This window comes from Tiliqua scincoides, chromosome 7 (assembly GCF_035046505.1).
Source record: "Tiliqua scincoides isolate rTilSci1 chromosome 7, rTilSci1.hap2, whole genome shotgun sequence".
NCBI lineage: Eukaryota > Metazoa > Chordata > Lepidosauria > Squamata > Scincidae > Tiliqua > Tiliqua scincoides.
The window spans coordinates 42827683-42843707 of NC_089827.1; the positions used below are offsets into that span (position 1 = coordinate 42827683).

General features: G+C 42.2%; 1 protein-coding gene across 5 annotated transcripts in view; it reads right to left on the reverse strand.

Moving 5' to 3' along the window:
- LOC136657626 (serine/threonine-protein kinase WNK1-like) overlaps positions 1-16025 on the reverse strand; it is a 128616-nt gene that overhangs the window by 11184 nt on the left and 101407 nt on the right. For 4 of the 5 annotated variants that reach the window (XM_066634578.1, XM_066634577.1, XM_066634575.1 and 1 more), the window contains 6 exons: positions 11816-11902; positions 8393-8462; positions 7818-7891; positions 5600-6237; positions 4692-4894; positions 3635-3829 (listed from right to left, as the gene is read on the reverse strand). In XM_066634578.1, the coding sequence (XP_066490675.1) occupies positions 3635-3829; positions 4692-4894; positions 5600-6237; positions 7818-7891; positions 8393-8462; positions 11816-11902 (1267 nt within the window). The remainder of the gene's footprint in view (positions 1-3634; positions 3830-4691; positions 4895-5599; positions 6238-7817; positions 7892-8392; positions 8463-11815; positions 11903-16025) is intronic. The other variant, XM_066634574.1, reaches the window with a different exon arrangement.

A 16025-nucleotide genomic window follows, 5' to 3' on the forward strand; every position in this document is an offset into this window, starting at 1 on the left:
TGTGGTTTTAAAGGAATTGATTTTTCCCCCTTCTCCAGGGATCAGTATATTCCTTCTCATTTGCAGTGGCCATTAGTGTGGAGTCAAATCCATGTATAAAAAAATCAGTGTATAAAAAGGTTGGACCTATATATGTGATCATTTTCACTATCTCTCTAGACTAAACTGCACAGCATCAGCAGTGCTGAAGCCATGGTAGATCTGTACAATTTTGTTCAAAGGCTTTGTAAGAAGGTTACAGGATGCCGCCAAGTATATCTACACATCACCTTCGGGTCAGACTGTGATAAGCCCCAACCCACTGTTGGGCACCATTCTGTGGACACAATGGTGGCTAAATATTATTGCTTATTTGCCCTGACTGCTACATAGTAAGCTTGATAATGTATTTGTGTCTGATCAAGATTTGTATCAAGTTTTCCCTCACCTGCATTCTACTCATCTCCTGGCCTGCTTCATTACTCTCAGCGCCCCAGAGAGCCAAGTGGACTCTGCACTGAGGGGGAAAGCGCTTCAGAGCAAGTGTGTCAACTGCCTCACAAACACAGATCCCTGAAGACTGACAGAACCACCAGCCCTTAGTCACATCCTTGCTATTTGCAAGACAATGCAAGGCTTGACATTTGTTCTTTCAGATTTAGCTTTTACTGCATTTTTGCTTTTTCCAGAAGAAGCTAGTTTTTAGTCCAAGCTAGATAGCAGTTATTTCCAGAGTACTCTCTATATCTTGAGCTACCTGCTTCAGAATCTGCTGTTAAGTGACCTGGGAGACGGTTTACTGTTAGCCACCTTAGACAGTCATATGAATAAAAAAAAAAAAAGAACATAGATGTTTTCTTTATTAAAAAAAAATTAAAATATGCATGATGTAAGAGTATAATAATTGAAAACCAAATCCAGTGAGGTCAGACTAGTGCTGCAAAGCTCAACTCCAAGAGAATACTCTTTAAACTTCCCTACAATCAAATTGAATCCTATTCCCACTGCATCTGTCCATAAAAAAATCTCAGCTCATTGATTACAAACACAATTAATTTTTAATTGTAAAATTACAAATTACAATCAACAATCTGTGTTGATTACAAACACAGGCCTGGATAAGCGGCTGCTCAGTGTACATGGACAGAGGCTCGGCATCAGTACTGCACCAGGGACCCTGCTTATTTTGCAAGTGTGGGAGGAAGAACAAGAACACATTTTATATCACATCCAGTAAAAAGCATGCTATCTGCAACCCAATTCATTAGCATGCACAAAGATGGACAGGCACATGAAACCCATCCATCCCCACATACTTCACAACCCTGTCTAGCTCATTAGGTTGGAGGCAGACCAACTGAGTGCAGAAGAGAGCAACACTTTCAGAGCTCAACTCTTCTGCATATAATTTTAATCTGTTTAGTAAGTTTGAATGAGTTGTTACATGTGAAATAATCCTAACCATTATTTCAAGCTAAACATGTTTCATATCCTGCAAAACTTGTGAGGTGAGCAATTCACATAAGATCATGCAAGAGGAATTTGCATGGGTGACATTAAGACTTTAAGCATTTTAATCTCAGCTTGTAAGAATTAGATGTGCCTTCTAAATCACAGGAATAGGAGACAAGTATTCTTTCCATGCTTATAAATCATTTTCCACTTTTCATTTGTCACTCCTGGGACAAAATGAAACACAGAACAAGTTTATGCATTTCCTGAATCAGACACCAGTATGCTGAGCTGCTTCTACCTTTATGCAACTCATAATACAATTAACTTTCCCAATTCCAATTGGGAATTCCTTCCCAGGTTTCCATTTTAGTCACTGGAGAAGGACCTGTAAGCAGCTTTTTATGCTAGTAACTGAAACATGGCAAAAGAACTCTGGAAAAAGCTGGTTGTTTCCCTCAAGCGTTTACAGGATTAACAAAAAAGGTACAGTGTACAGGAAACCATGAAAATAAGGGGCTGGCCATATATGTGCCTGGGCTGATAATCATTCTGGATTAAAGCACACCAATGGGAAAAAAACAGTTGCCTGAATGTTCCACCATGAACTTCAGCACAACAGCCCTCAGCCTAAAGTTGCTTGCAGCGACCTACTGAATTGTGGTGCTGTTTTCATGATGAAGCTCCAAGATAGCCATACACATCTTGGCCAGCTCAGGATGAAAGAACAGTTAGTTCAGATAGATGAGAACAGTTAGTCATGCTCCTTAGAGTTGGCTCCACATCTGCATCACAGGCTTCAGTGAACTACTAGGAAATGGTCAGGCATCTGGTATTCACAGCCTATGGTCACTTGCTGTGCAATTACTACCTACTCTGCATAGGGATGCCTATCCAACTGAATCAAGGAGCCACAATATCTACTTGCTACCCAAAGCTGCGTCTGAAGTATGAAACTCTCAGCTGCCACTGTTGAGCACCTTTTGGCTGATCGGTAAGGCAACGATCTGAGAAGACTGCTTCCTGCAAGAGCAACTCAGCCAAACCCTGGGGCTGGAGAGATACAAGGTAGCAGATGTGAATGGACAGCAGAAAACAAAAGACGAGGAAGGAGTAAAGGTGTTACACACAAAGAGCCAAGCAGGGCGTACTCAGAAATCGGGTCCTCCTGCCACCAGGCTTGAATGTCACCCGCTCAGATGCACAGTTAAACTTCACACAGCCTGTGATAAAAACAAGAACAAAAAAGGGGGAAGAACAAGAGAAGAGACAGAACACAACTACAAGATGTTAGAAACTCTAGGTTGGAGTGGTGAAATACACTAACAAAGACATGAGAGAAAGCTTCAATCAGTGGGAGGAGAGCAGCATTTACAGGACACATGGGGCTAGGACTCCTCTCCCCCCAAGATACCATGTTTGTTCCCTACACTGGAATAGAGCTAGTCTCCAACAATTAATCCAGCAGAAACAGGGTTGCATGCCACAAGCAATCATAGCAAAGGCACACACTGACATTATACACTGCACAACTCAAAAGACATGCCAGGCACTAGTTACAGCTACTAGTTAGTGGCTCCTGTGGTCAGAGAAAGAAAGGGGCAGACCCCTTTCTCTCTAGCAAGGTGGTCTTGGAAGCAGCAGTAGAATGAGTTTCTATATTCCATTATTTTATCCTTTTTATACTTTTTCTCTGATCTTAAAATTCACACACTGCCATGCTATAACCAAATTTAAAGACAGGCTGTTGAGAACTTCTCAGGACAAATAGGGAACAAGTATATCAGGAAGAGAATCAATTCCAGATCCCTATGTACAAATTTAGAGAGGTCTCTCTGCAAATCAGAGGCCTTTCCCAGATACCATGATAAGTTTTTAACTCTTCAATATGGTGGACGCAGCCCAAATTAATCCAGGGTATATTCTTGACCTACTGTGTATGTATCAAGTTAATACAACTAGCACCTGGGAGGAAAGGCTTACTTTATCCCTTCTAAGGTTTGCATCCCCATTTTATTTACAAAGCACTTTCCATGTGCATGGCACTTTAAGGGAGAAAAGTACCAGAAGTCTGTATAGTTGTATAACCTTTTCTTGCCAAGACCATTCCAGCGCTTTGCAGGGTCATCTTATGAGGGTAATAATCAGAAACACATTCCCACCCAGAAAGTCTGTCTCCACAGTGCTGATCCCCAATGCTTACCTTGGCCTGGCACAGAAAGACTTGGTATGGAAATGGCACCATCACTAGTAAAGGCAGAGTAGAGGTTCTCGCTAGAAGGAGATGGTTTAAGAGGTTGTAACATATGGTTCTGTCCTGTATCTGGGACACTCCCAGGAGGGTGAAGGGTCTGCTGTTGGGGCAAGACCGAAGGTGCACTCTGAGCAGACAGATTGCCTGTGAAAGGTGAAAGCAAACAAACAGTTGGGATGCTGGCAACATGATGGATACTTTGTTTTTTTTTTAATTGCACAGGAGAATCATGGTGTCAATATTTTACTATCATTAAGCATGATCTCTGCTGGTGCATACAGAGAAAGCTAAGCAGTTAAAATGTAAATTAGGTTAAAATCAGCAAGTAAAGAAAAAAAAATCAGTGGATGAAGCATCCCCCAAGTGTGAAAAACAACTGTGGAAATAAAGACACAATGGAAAAGCTGTAACAGGTTTTCTGTACATTTGTTCCTGACTAAGAATGAGAAGAATATGCAGTGAGAGGGCAGGATCACACATTAAGACTTAGCATACACCTGCTTCTACCTTGTGAAGGGAGGATTGACTACATGTCCTCACATACTGCAGGAAGGTATGTTTCAACCTGCATGCAGTTCAGTATTTCTTGAATTGTCATCTAAAACATGAAGCACATAACTGCAAAGGAACACAACACAAAGGTTCAGTGAAATAGGCGCCAGTGTGATGTAATGGCTACTGAGTGCTGGGCTGGGAAAGACACCTGCATTTGAGACTCCATTCAGTCATGGGATGATGCATGAGCCAGCCACTAGCTCTCAGTCTATCCTACTTCACTTAATAAAATTAAAGGAGGGATCCTATACACTGGTTCCCTCAAAAAGTCCAGGATAAAATTAAAAAAAAAAAAAATCACTCTTCATTGGCAGTTTCAACACAAAGCCAAAGAGACTTTGTGCTGTAGAAAGCTACACCAAAGCTACATGAGGCAGCCTACCAAAACAAACATTGTTGAGCAAACTGCCCTGCCCATGGCCATTACTACTACAATTTCAGGACACCTTACCCAAAGCCTGAGGACTCTTATTACCCTGGGAGCTGCTACGGCTTGATTTGCTGCTTTTGCCTTTAGTAGGTCTTCTCCGTCTTCCTGATAGAGGAGCAGCTGGTGGGATTATCACAGCAGGAGGTATCTTCCCCAGTTTTGTGTAAAGAAATTCAATTTCCTGCTTTTGACGACTCTGAAGCTCCTGGATCTCTCTGAGGTGCCTAAAGAATGAAGAGAAGACATGCTCTCACTCCACTGTGTCACTTCTCACAACACCAGATCAAACCAAACACAGATTATGCAGGACGTAAATTCAAACCAGAGATTATTTGTCTTTAAGCATTATAGTATACAAAGCCAGGGATACAACTACTCTAGTTTTAGTCCACATAAAAAACACTGGGGAGTGAAGTGCTAACTCCTTCCTTTAGGGCACAATCCTAACCCACTTTCCAGCACAGACAAAAGGGCAATGCAACTCTGAGGTAAGGAAACAAACATTCCCTTACTTTGAGGAGGCCTCCATGAGTGCCACCCAACTGCAGGATGTAGCACAAGTCCCATTAGCACAGCTATGCCAGTGCTGGAAAGTTGGTTAGGATTTGGGCCTTAGTGAAGCAGCTAAGATAAGCTGTGAGTAGGAAATCCCCAGGTCAAATCCTGCCTTTCCCATGTACTCACTGGAGTGGCCTAAGGAAAGTTACTACTTACATTCAGGGTTTGTATATGCAACATGGGAACAAACATGATAGCCACTGAAAAACAGGGATAGATTTTGCTAACAAACATGTCGATTCCTTGCATTTACTGAATGACCCTGAGGACTGCAGAGGATGTTTCTGTGTTACGTTACATGGGAAGAAAAACTTTGAACTAGCAATACTACTTCTGACATGGCTCCACAAACATGAAATATTTTATCTTACTTCTCCCGCAACAGCCGCAGCTCACACTTCAAATCTTCATCTTCTATGTCTGACTCATTATCACTGCTCATGTAGGAAGAGTTGAATGAGTTGCTAAGGCTCTGGACCGGAAGACTGATCTTTGACCCAGGTGCATGGAGTGAGTCTGGACTTCCTGAACCATCATCCAGTTCCTTCACTACCCTGCTCAGAAAAGCAGCCTCCAGCTCAGATGATGGCCCATTCAGATGCAGAGAAGATCTCCTCACTGCAAATTCTGATTTAGGAGTTGTGAGTGGAGAAGACGCTTGCTCAGAGTCCATGGACAGAGGAACTATTGCAGGGGCCTCTCTTTCCCCACAGGTCACTTCATCTTGAGTTCTAGACACAGAAAAACGACCCACTTGGCCTGTTGCCACCTGGAAACATCCAACCTTGATTGGGTGATGTTGGCTAACACTGGTGGAGGCTTGTGAAAGACCTCCATCCACCATATCCACTGACGTAACAGGAACAGACTCAGCCGTTCCACTGGAAGTTGGTTTCACCACAGTACTCTCTGGGCTGCTGCTAGATAAAGATGAGGAATCTGAGGTGGTTGTGTCAAAGTGCTTCGGCCTGCTCCCTCTCTCTTGCTGATCATCCACTGCCACCGATACCTAGATATGGAGACATGGAAGTAAAGGTCACAAGCTGCCTACCTGTTACACAAATTTTGTCTCATAGTCTTTTCTTAGAGAAATATGTACCCAGAGATGCAGCCAACCATTCCATTAGTCAATTTGTTGGTAAAATTTGAGCCTCCACTAAATGCCACAGGCACAAAATGAAAGCAACAATGAGCTGAAATGAAATGAGCTTCTAACTCAGTGGTTCTCGAACTTTTCCAGCCCGTGGCTCCCCTGATCCTTGTGGCCATTGGCCACGGCTCCCCATTACATCATCTCACCTGTTACCCCCAAAATGGGGATGAAGGTGTTATAATTATACACTAGAAACAAAAAAAACAGCTTATAGCACTCTGAGGCTGCAATTCTAACCACACTTACCTGAGAGTAAGCACCACTGATCAAATAGAACTTACTTCTGAGTAAACCTGGTTAGGATTGTGCCCTGAGTTTGACAGCAGCACACCTGGAGGTTTTTGGAAAGGGGGGGAGAAGTGATGAATTTGCTGGGGGTGGGGAAGACTTTGTTTTGTGTGTATCTGCTAATTGCAAACTGAGACCCAGAGACTATTTGGTTGCAATCCTAACCTCACTTTCCTGGGAGTAAGTCCCACTGAACACAATAGGACTTACTTCTGAGTAGACCTAGCTAGGATTGTGCCTTTTGTCTTATTATAGCAGCCAACATGGGAAGTGCCCCCCCCAAGGAGGCAGGAGGAAAAAGGGGGGTGGCTGAAAAGGAATGGGTATTTTTATTTTTTCATCAATTTTTGGATTTTTTTCTTTTTTGAAGGGAGAGGAAAAAGAGAAAGGTGAGGATCCTTGGTTAAGCTGACAGACCCCAAGCCTATGTAGGTCTACTCAGAAGTAAGTCCCATTTGAGTCAATGGGGCTTACTCCCAGGAAAGTGAGGGTAGGACTGCAGCCACACAGAGCAAGATTGCAACTCACCCCAAAAGTAGATGGGGGCATGCTCACACACATACACCCCAACATGCAGATGCCACCCCTATTCCCCCCAGGCAAGACAGTGGAATGCAGGTTGGAGCACTTGGACACTCCCCCCCCCCAAGAGCAGGCTGGGCTCCCTCCTTCCCAAAATGGAAGAAAGCGCTGCACACCTCCCAGCAAGCCTTCTCTCTGCACCTTCCAGCCAGGCTTCCCAGCCAGACTTCTCTCTGCTGCGCACCTTCCAGCCAGTCTTCTCTCCTTTGGCAGGGAGGCTCCAACACCTCACCCCACTATGTTTCACACACCCTCCCCACCTCACACTGCCTCACCCACCTCGCTGAGCTGAGCAGCTACGGCCACCTCTCTCCCCGAGATGCCTCATGATGCCCCTGGAAGCTTGCCATGCCTAGGGATGCCCGAAGCACAGATTGAATACTTCAGCTCTAACTAAAGAAGCTGCAGTGCTAAACCTAAGGGACAGGATTGATGTCGAAGTTCAGCCACAGTAACTAGATTTTCACTGAGCCTCACTCCCCCACCTATATCCTAGGAACAATCAAACTCACAGAACAGCTATGAGGGTAGGCAAGGCAAACCGTAGAAGCACTTTGATAAAATACCTGAAAACGACCCATCTGGCGAACTGCAGTCTCTGAGGCAGTAGTTGTGGCACAGCTCTGCACATCCTGAGAATCTGGAAGAGAAGAAGAGGTACAGTAAGAACAGCGGACAATGGGGAAAAGGCTTTTGTCTTCACACAGAATCCATTCTCTACCAAAAAAGCACAGTGCATTTAGTGCACTTGTTGCAGCATTTCATAATTGGAAAACCTGGAGTCTGTTCACATAGGTCACTGCAAGAATTTTAGCATGACAGGATTCTACTCTGTGTTGTGTGGGTTTAAAAGCTTGGTATACCCAAGGGAAACTGAATACATATTAGACTGAAAAGGAATTCAGACCATTTCAGTTGCGTACACAGGGAAGCCCACCACCTGCCCTTTAATTGCTCCAAGCAGCCACAGTCACACTCAGTGTCACTTGAACATTCTAAGATTTCACTGACTGCCAACACGTTGCAAAAGCAAACACTTGAGATAATTCCATTACATGGCAGTCTTGAACAAAATCTCCAGTTTTTTCTATGGCCAACAGCACATTTCCTTGTTTAGCAGTTCATTCTAATAGATTCTTACCAGTTTGTGTGGGTGGTTCTGATGCAGACACAACTCCAGTAACCACTGTAGAAGTCACAGCTGACTGAGGCTATGAAAACAAAATAAGGAAGTTTTTATCATCAGCACAGCCTATTCATTGTTTAAATTCAGGGACAAATTCACCTGTGGTCATTCACAGGATCTCATCAAGTCTCTTACACTTAACACAAAGCCTTGAGGAATTTCCAACATAACTATCAAATTCCATTACTATGAGATTTTAACCAAACGTAAAATGGAGGGAAATCTTATTTAATCTACATTTCTGTTTTGATGACCTGCTTGAATGCAACTTCTTGTGTAAGCTGCTCAGGCAACTGTTAAGTTCTATGCCTAATAAAGGTTCATTGTGATTGTGAAATTCCACTACTTCCATATGTAAAAGCAACACATTTCAGAGAATTTTATACAATGTACATACCAAAAAGCTGCTTTATTGCTTTTGATTCAGACCTTGTGTCTCATTACACAAAGTGCCTTTTCCATTGCAGATGAAAATCTGGCAGCCATTATCAAATTTCAATCAAGGCTTAGTAAGGATTTCTCAGTCTGACTCTTAAGGCAAAAGAAACTTTCATTCAAAAGATGACTAGTTCTCAATGAGCTGATGAACTTGCATCTGAACTATGATCTCTACAGATGGCTACTTACATGACGATGTGGAAGAGCATTATCATAAGCTCTTATTTACAGCTTGCTCAGAGTCAGCTTATCACTCGAGTGATACATAGGGCCAGAGGTAAACAGCTACACTCTCCTTCTCTATTTTATATACTTTGGTGTTTTGGATGAAACTTATTCTGAAATTGTATTAGAGCAGTTGTTCCCAAACTGAGGGCTGGGAACCAGCAGTGGGTTGTAACTTGCTTTTGGTAAGTCACGAAATGGACAAGCTGATAGCTGACTAGGAAAATGTATTGAGCGTAGGGAAAGCTAAACTGAACCATACAAGAATGCTTACTCACCAGTAGGCAAATGTGCCTGGGCTCTTACATAAGAACATAAGAACAGCCCTACTGGATCAGGCCATAGGCCAATCTAGTCCAGCTTCCTGTATCTCACAGCAGCCCACCAAATGCCCCAGGGAGCACACCAGATAAACTCATCCTGGTGCCCTCCCTTGCATCTGGCATTCTGACATAACCCATTTCTAAAATCAGGAGGTTGCGCATACACATCATGGCTTGTAACCCATAATGGATTTTTCCTCCAGAAACTTGTCCAATTCCCTTTTAAAGGCGTCTAGGCCAGACGCCAGCACCACATCCTGTGGCAAGGAGTTCCACAGACCGACCACATGCTGAGTAAAGAAATATTTTCTTTTGTCTGTCCTAACCCGCCCAACACTCAATTTTAGTGGATGTCCCCTGGTTCTGGTATTATGTGAGAGTGTAAAGAGCATCTCCCTATCCACTTTATTCTTCCCCTGCATAATTTTGTATGTCTCAATCATGTCCCCCCTCAGGCGTCTCTTTTCTAGGCTGAAGAGGCCCAAACGCCGTAGCCTTTCCTCATAAGGAAGGTGCCCCAGCCCCGTAATCATCTTAGTCGCTCTCTTTTGCACCTTTTCCATTTCCACTATGTCTTTTTTGAGATGCGGCGACCAGAACTGGACACAATACTCCAGGTGTGGCCTTACCATAGATTTATACAACGGCATTATAATACTAGCCGTTTTGTTGTCAATACCCTTCCTAATGATCCCAAGCATAGAATTGGCCTTCTTCACTGCCGCCGCACATTGGGTTGACACTTTCATCGACCTGTCCACCACCACCCCAAGATCTCTCTCCTGATCTGTCACAGACAGCTCAGAACCCATCAGCCTATATCTAAAGTTTTGATTTTCTGCCCCAGTGTGCATGACTTTACACTTACTGACATTGAAGCGCATCTGCCATTTTGCTGCCCATTCTGCCAGTCTAGCGAGATCCTTCTGGAGCTCCTCACAATCACTTCTGGTCTTCACCACTCGGAAAAGTTTGGTGTCGTCTGCAAACTTAGCCACTTCACTGCTCACCCCTGTCTCCAGGTCATTTATGAAGAGGTTGAAAAGCACCGGTCCCAGGACAGATCCTTGGGGCACACGGCTTTTCACCTCTCTCCATTGTGAAAATTGCCCATTAAAGGCCAGGTGAATGGAAACAGCAGGCCACCCTAATTGTCCCAATCTGATGAACATGGAGCTCAACAAATGCACCAGAAACATTTGTTGAGCTCCCCCCACCATGCACCCCCCATATAGTTAAGGATAAAAACAGGCCTGAATGACTGGGAAAGCGAAACTTTTGTAGTCTCATAAAGCTAGGTGGGACCCAACGGAGTATTGTTTTAAAAAGTGGGTCCCAGTGCTAAAAAGTTTGAGAACCACTGTATTAGATTGGCTACCTCCAACAGTGATATATTGTAAAACAGAGAGCTCTTCATTCATAGTCTGATTTGTACCCAAAAGGTTAACCCATTTTTTCCTGGCCCACAGGTGTACATATTTGGTCCCTGCTGCATATATACAATGTTGGGCAGACAAAGCTTAAATCTATTAAGATTTGAAGGTCTTTTACAAAAGGCCTCTTACACAGCCTTTGCAACCTGCCTTTGTGTTCAAACTCTGAAGAGCACAACCCAGTCCTATATGCAAGTACTAAGCTCTCTAGAGCAGTGGTTCACAAACTGTGGGTTTATGGCCCACCAGTGGGTTGCAACCCAATTTTTGATGGGTCACAAAACTGACAAGGCATATTATGTTATCAAGGGTTATTATGCATCAAAGGTTAAACAACCTGCTGCTGGGGAGGGGGGAGCACTACTGATCTGCTTTTGGTGATCACAATTATAACCACAGAGACTTAAGTGGCTGGTAAAGCAAAACTTTTTTTTAAGGTGGGTCCTGATACCAAAATTTGGGAACCATTGCCCTAGAGATAAACATGCTAAGAAATTTCAAAGACTGCTTGGAAATAGCAGTTGTGGGGCCTATGTAACTGCAAATGGAGCTCGGGGGACCAGATATCTGTAACCAATGTCATCTATATCCCAGGAGCCTCCACTCACTGCAGCTATGATACATAAAAGCCTCTACCTACCGCCAAACAGAGAATCCTGTTTCCTGGATCAGTTCTCAAGCCTAGATCACCGCTGCTCAGAGCATGTGTTGGGTCAGCTAGAAACAAGCCTGGCTACTTCCTGCACCATCACAGACCCTAGCAAAGAAATCTAGTAAATTGTAACCTCTTACTACAGACGTTCCTCTGTTCTCACTACAGATGTGCCAAGGACTGCTGTCACAGGTAGATTGCCAAGACCATGCCTAGTGAACTGGGGAGCACCAACCGAAAGTAACGCTGGCCAACCTGAAACTTCTTCAGCACCAGTCCAACAAGAACAGAACAAAAAAAATCTTACGCAGGCAGAAGTCACTGATGTTGGGACAGTCTCTGGACTCAGAGCTCTTCTCAGTTTAGCATCGAGGTCTTCTAGAGGTTGCTGGGACTGCAACAAGGGGGAAAAATTAGATAATGTCCTTCAACCCCTTACACAGCTTTAAAACACACAAACAGCAGCATTCCTGGTCAAAATCAAAAATTCAATGAAGTAAAACAGACCACCTTTTATTCCCATTACATATGAGACTTCATCACATGCTAGTGTACCCAACAATGTATTACGCAGCAGTCAAGTTTATCTGATAATTCTGCTAAGAAATTTCATATGAAATACAAGAACAAATCCTGCAATTGCGACTTCTTAAGCAACAACGGTCTACACAGCAACACAGAGATCATCTCAGAATAATTCTGCGGATGCCACTGGAAACTGTTTTCTTGTAAAATGCTTTGGCAGGTAAGTGTCTGCTTCAGAGGTATAAAAGTGAATTGCAAGGGGGTGATGTGCATACACTTATGTTGAGGGACACTAGAGTTCTGGGAAAGCATTACTTCCTGTTTCAACAGTTACACAGAAAGATGGGTAGGTGGAGAGTTAAATGGGCAAGATATTCCATTATATTCTGAAGATCAGGCCAAATAAAGATTGTGAATATGAAGAATGTTTAGTTCCACCTCATTCATTAATTTTAATGGTTTTATTTTAATATTTTATTCTGATGTTTCAATGATGTATTTGTTTAGTTATATACCACTTTGGGTTTTTAGAAAAGCAGTATATATGTATAATACATAAATAAATATTATCAGGTTAACCCAGTGGTATTCAAACTGGGGCGTTGTGACGCCCCAGCCTGTGGGCCCTGGCCTCTGCCCCTTAAGGGGTGGGGGCAGCCAGGAGACAGGGGAAGGCAGTGGCGCAATCCACAGGATCATCCACAGTGGGGTGATTGCGCTCTGCTTCAGCTTTTGCTGAGGCAGAGCAGAATGCTTCACTCTCCCTTGCCCTGACCTGGGACTCCCTGCAGGCACTCACACAGGGCTCCCCGCATTCAGGGACGGCAGCTGCAGAGACTGGTGAGTGCATCCCAGTCCCTGCAGCCCCCTGAGCAACACGATCCTGAGGATCGCTTTGCTGCCTTCCCCCTGCCGCCCCCCCCCCCCCCGCTCCTGCAAAGACTTATTGCGGATTTCAAACTCCCGGAGAGTTTGAAAACCACAGAGTTAACCAAAAGCACCTGTCATTTTAGACAGACATGAACTACCAATCCTTGAAGTTATACAGCTAGAACAGATAGCAGTAAGGCAGCACTATCAACATCAAGCCTTTGAGCCACTTAGTTGTTAAAATGCCAGTTACCCTTGACATAGTGTGGAATTTGCCTAGTCATTCTGAAGCTTTTGAAAGCAAACTTGAATGTCGAGTACAGCATGTGTGTGCTGAGCATAACCCAGGTACATTCATGAGCAACACAATCGTCAAGTTACAACCAGATCCACCCACCCCATGCCTTGGCACATTGGTTTGTTCATACAAATTATCCTTCACCCTGCAGCACTAAAGGCAGTAATTTATATATAAATTTAAAAAATATCTTTTTTTTGTGCAAAGTTTGTTTATTTATTACAGATACAGGTAAGGAAAATGGATGAAATTTAGGGCTGGGATTACATAGGTTACACATGAGGGTATTGGCCATAGATTACAACATGTCTTAATCCAAAAAAAAATAAACGACTGAAAAGAAAAATAGTCATTGATACAGAAATCATCATATTTGTCATTATACTAATTAATGATTTAACTAAACAATCAATATTGTTTAACTAAAATTATTTATCCAATCATAAAAAGGCTTCAAATTTTGCACATACAATATTCTTGCTGCTATACTGATACGTACAATAAAATGTTTCTTGATCTTCAATTTCTAATATCGCATTTAAGAGGAATATTTCAGGTTTGAATGGTACTACACTACTCAATATCTCTTGTAACAATATATGTCACTTTCCAATATTTCTTTGCTTTCCACATATCCACCACATACAATAAAGAATTCCCTTAATCTCTTTGCATATCTAAATTATTTGATGACCCAGGGTACATTTTTGCTACTTCCTCTGGAATTAATTTTCATCTATAAAACAATTTATATAAAATACCACTTTAATTATCTTAATATTTGTGTTCCAACTTTGTTTTCATTTACATCTGCTTTGATTTGACATAATTAATGGAATACTCTTCACTTCTGAGGAGAATTCAATCCATTAATATCTACCAAAAAATTCCACTTGTTATTCAGTCATTTTCACTTCCTGTCTTAGTATTTTCTTTGTTCTGTCTTCTTGATATTTTCCTTCTTGCTCCTCCCACTGCTCCTTCCACTCCCTCTTAACTCTTATATTTCTTGATCCCTCTTTTCTTCTTCTGTTTTCTCCATTTTATTCTTTTTGAATTTAATCCAAAGATGATGATTCTTCTTGAAAGGATGTGTTCTCTTTCTCTGAGAGTTTGCTCTTTTTTCTTCCTGAAAATTCCGAGTTCTAATAATAAATGCTGCTTTTTCCATCTCCTGTCTCATTACAAAAATCTCTAGTTTCATCTGACATTTGGTCCATTCTTTTTTCCAGCCCCACCATACTTTGTCTGTCTGTTTGTCAGGGAGGAGTTTATTTGCCTCTCATTTGTTCAGATAGTTTTCCAACCTCTTGCTTCAATTCATTTCTGAATTCTCGCAACATATCCATTAATGAGGTCTGGCTTTCGCTAACATCCTTTAAATTTTTTGATGTCATTCTTATCAGTATCAAATCAAGCCAATGTAACTCTGGCTATAAAAAAGAAAAAGAAAATGGTCTAACAATTAAAGAATCAACCAAGTCTCATCATCTTGCTTCACCTTCTTGTAAGGCTAATTCCCAAATTTTATATCTAAAAGGAATAAGTCAATAATCAATTTCAAGTCAATATCAGTGTCCAAACATTCTCACATTTAAAGAGTCATCCAATTCTTATTATCTTGCATCCCTTCTTGTCAAAGATAATCTTTAAGTTTTTATATCCAAAAGGGGTGGGTCAGTAATCCAATTCAAGTTAATAACACTGTCAAACTAAGTTAGTATACCGTTAATTGTTCAGGCCTGAGTCAAGCCTTTTACAGCAAAAATGAAAGTGAAAGTTATTCCATCTTTTAAATATTAATTGTTAATTTCTTTTCCATGCGTACCATTCCAACAGGGTGATCCTTTATCTTCCCTTATTTATCTTGTCTTGTTTCTCGCCTTTTCTTCCAATCATCATTGTTACCAAAAAGAAAAAAAAACTACTCCAGCAGGGGCGTCTTTAAATTCACATTTGCTCTTTTTCACCTCTGGGTGGCTGCAAGCCAACGTAAATCTTAAAGTTGTCTTTCCCTCCTTCCAACCTCTTGATTGCAATTCTTTTTATTGCCTTTTAATGAACTGGTTACTCACAGTTAAAGGCTTTGTTTGCTTTCATGTTTTATCTAGGCTGGGGGGGAAGTCCTCAGCTGTCCAAATTGTCTCCGAAGATGGCGTCTAGGATACGATGTGATTCAGTACAGGGCAATATTGGGGAAAATATCTCTGAAACCGCTGTCTCAAGAGACTGCCCCGTTCAAACTCTCAGCCTTCGTTCCTTCTTCTTGGCAATGAAGAGTACCTCATTATTGAGGTCCTTGAAAAACACATCTATTTAGCAGTTCCCCCCCCCCCCCCGGAGCCCTCCAAGGTTCCCTGCTACTTCACTATTCGCTCCGCCCCCCATAAATTAAAAAAATATCAGTATTTGCCAACTTAATCAGAACCATTACACTTAATCTACAAAAGAATTAGCTGGCCCCAAGAGAAGTCCTTCAGTTCCATCTAACCATGTCAGCCATTAAAAAAATAAAGGGTCCAATTATCCCAGAGTACTGAAAGATATGAATCTTCCTTTAATACTACATAAGCCTACCTCAATTAAGTGCTGTGTTTATTACATAACTCCTCTTGTTTGCAAATGAAGCAGAAAATATATCACCAGGCATGGAATCTTAAGAGTGTCAGATTAATCTTTTAGAAAAGTTACTTTCCTTTATGTTTTCTGGACAAAGCCTAGTAATAACTTTCCATGCCACCAGCCAGGTCTGTAATTTTGGTGCTTGGTTTTTTGGACAGAACCAGCCATGGCTATAGCATAGTAACACTAATGATCAGACGTG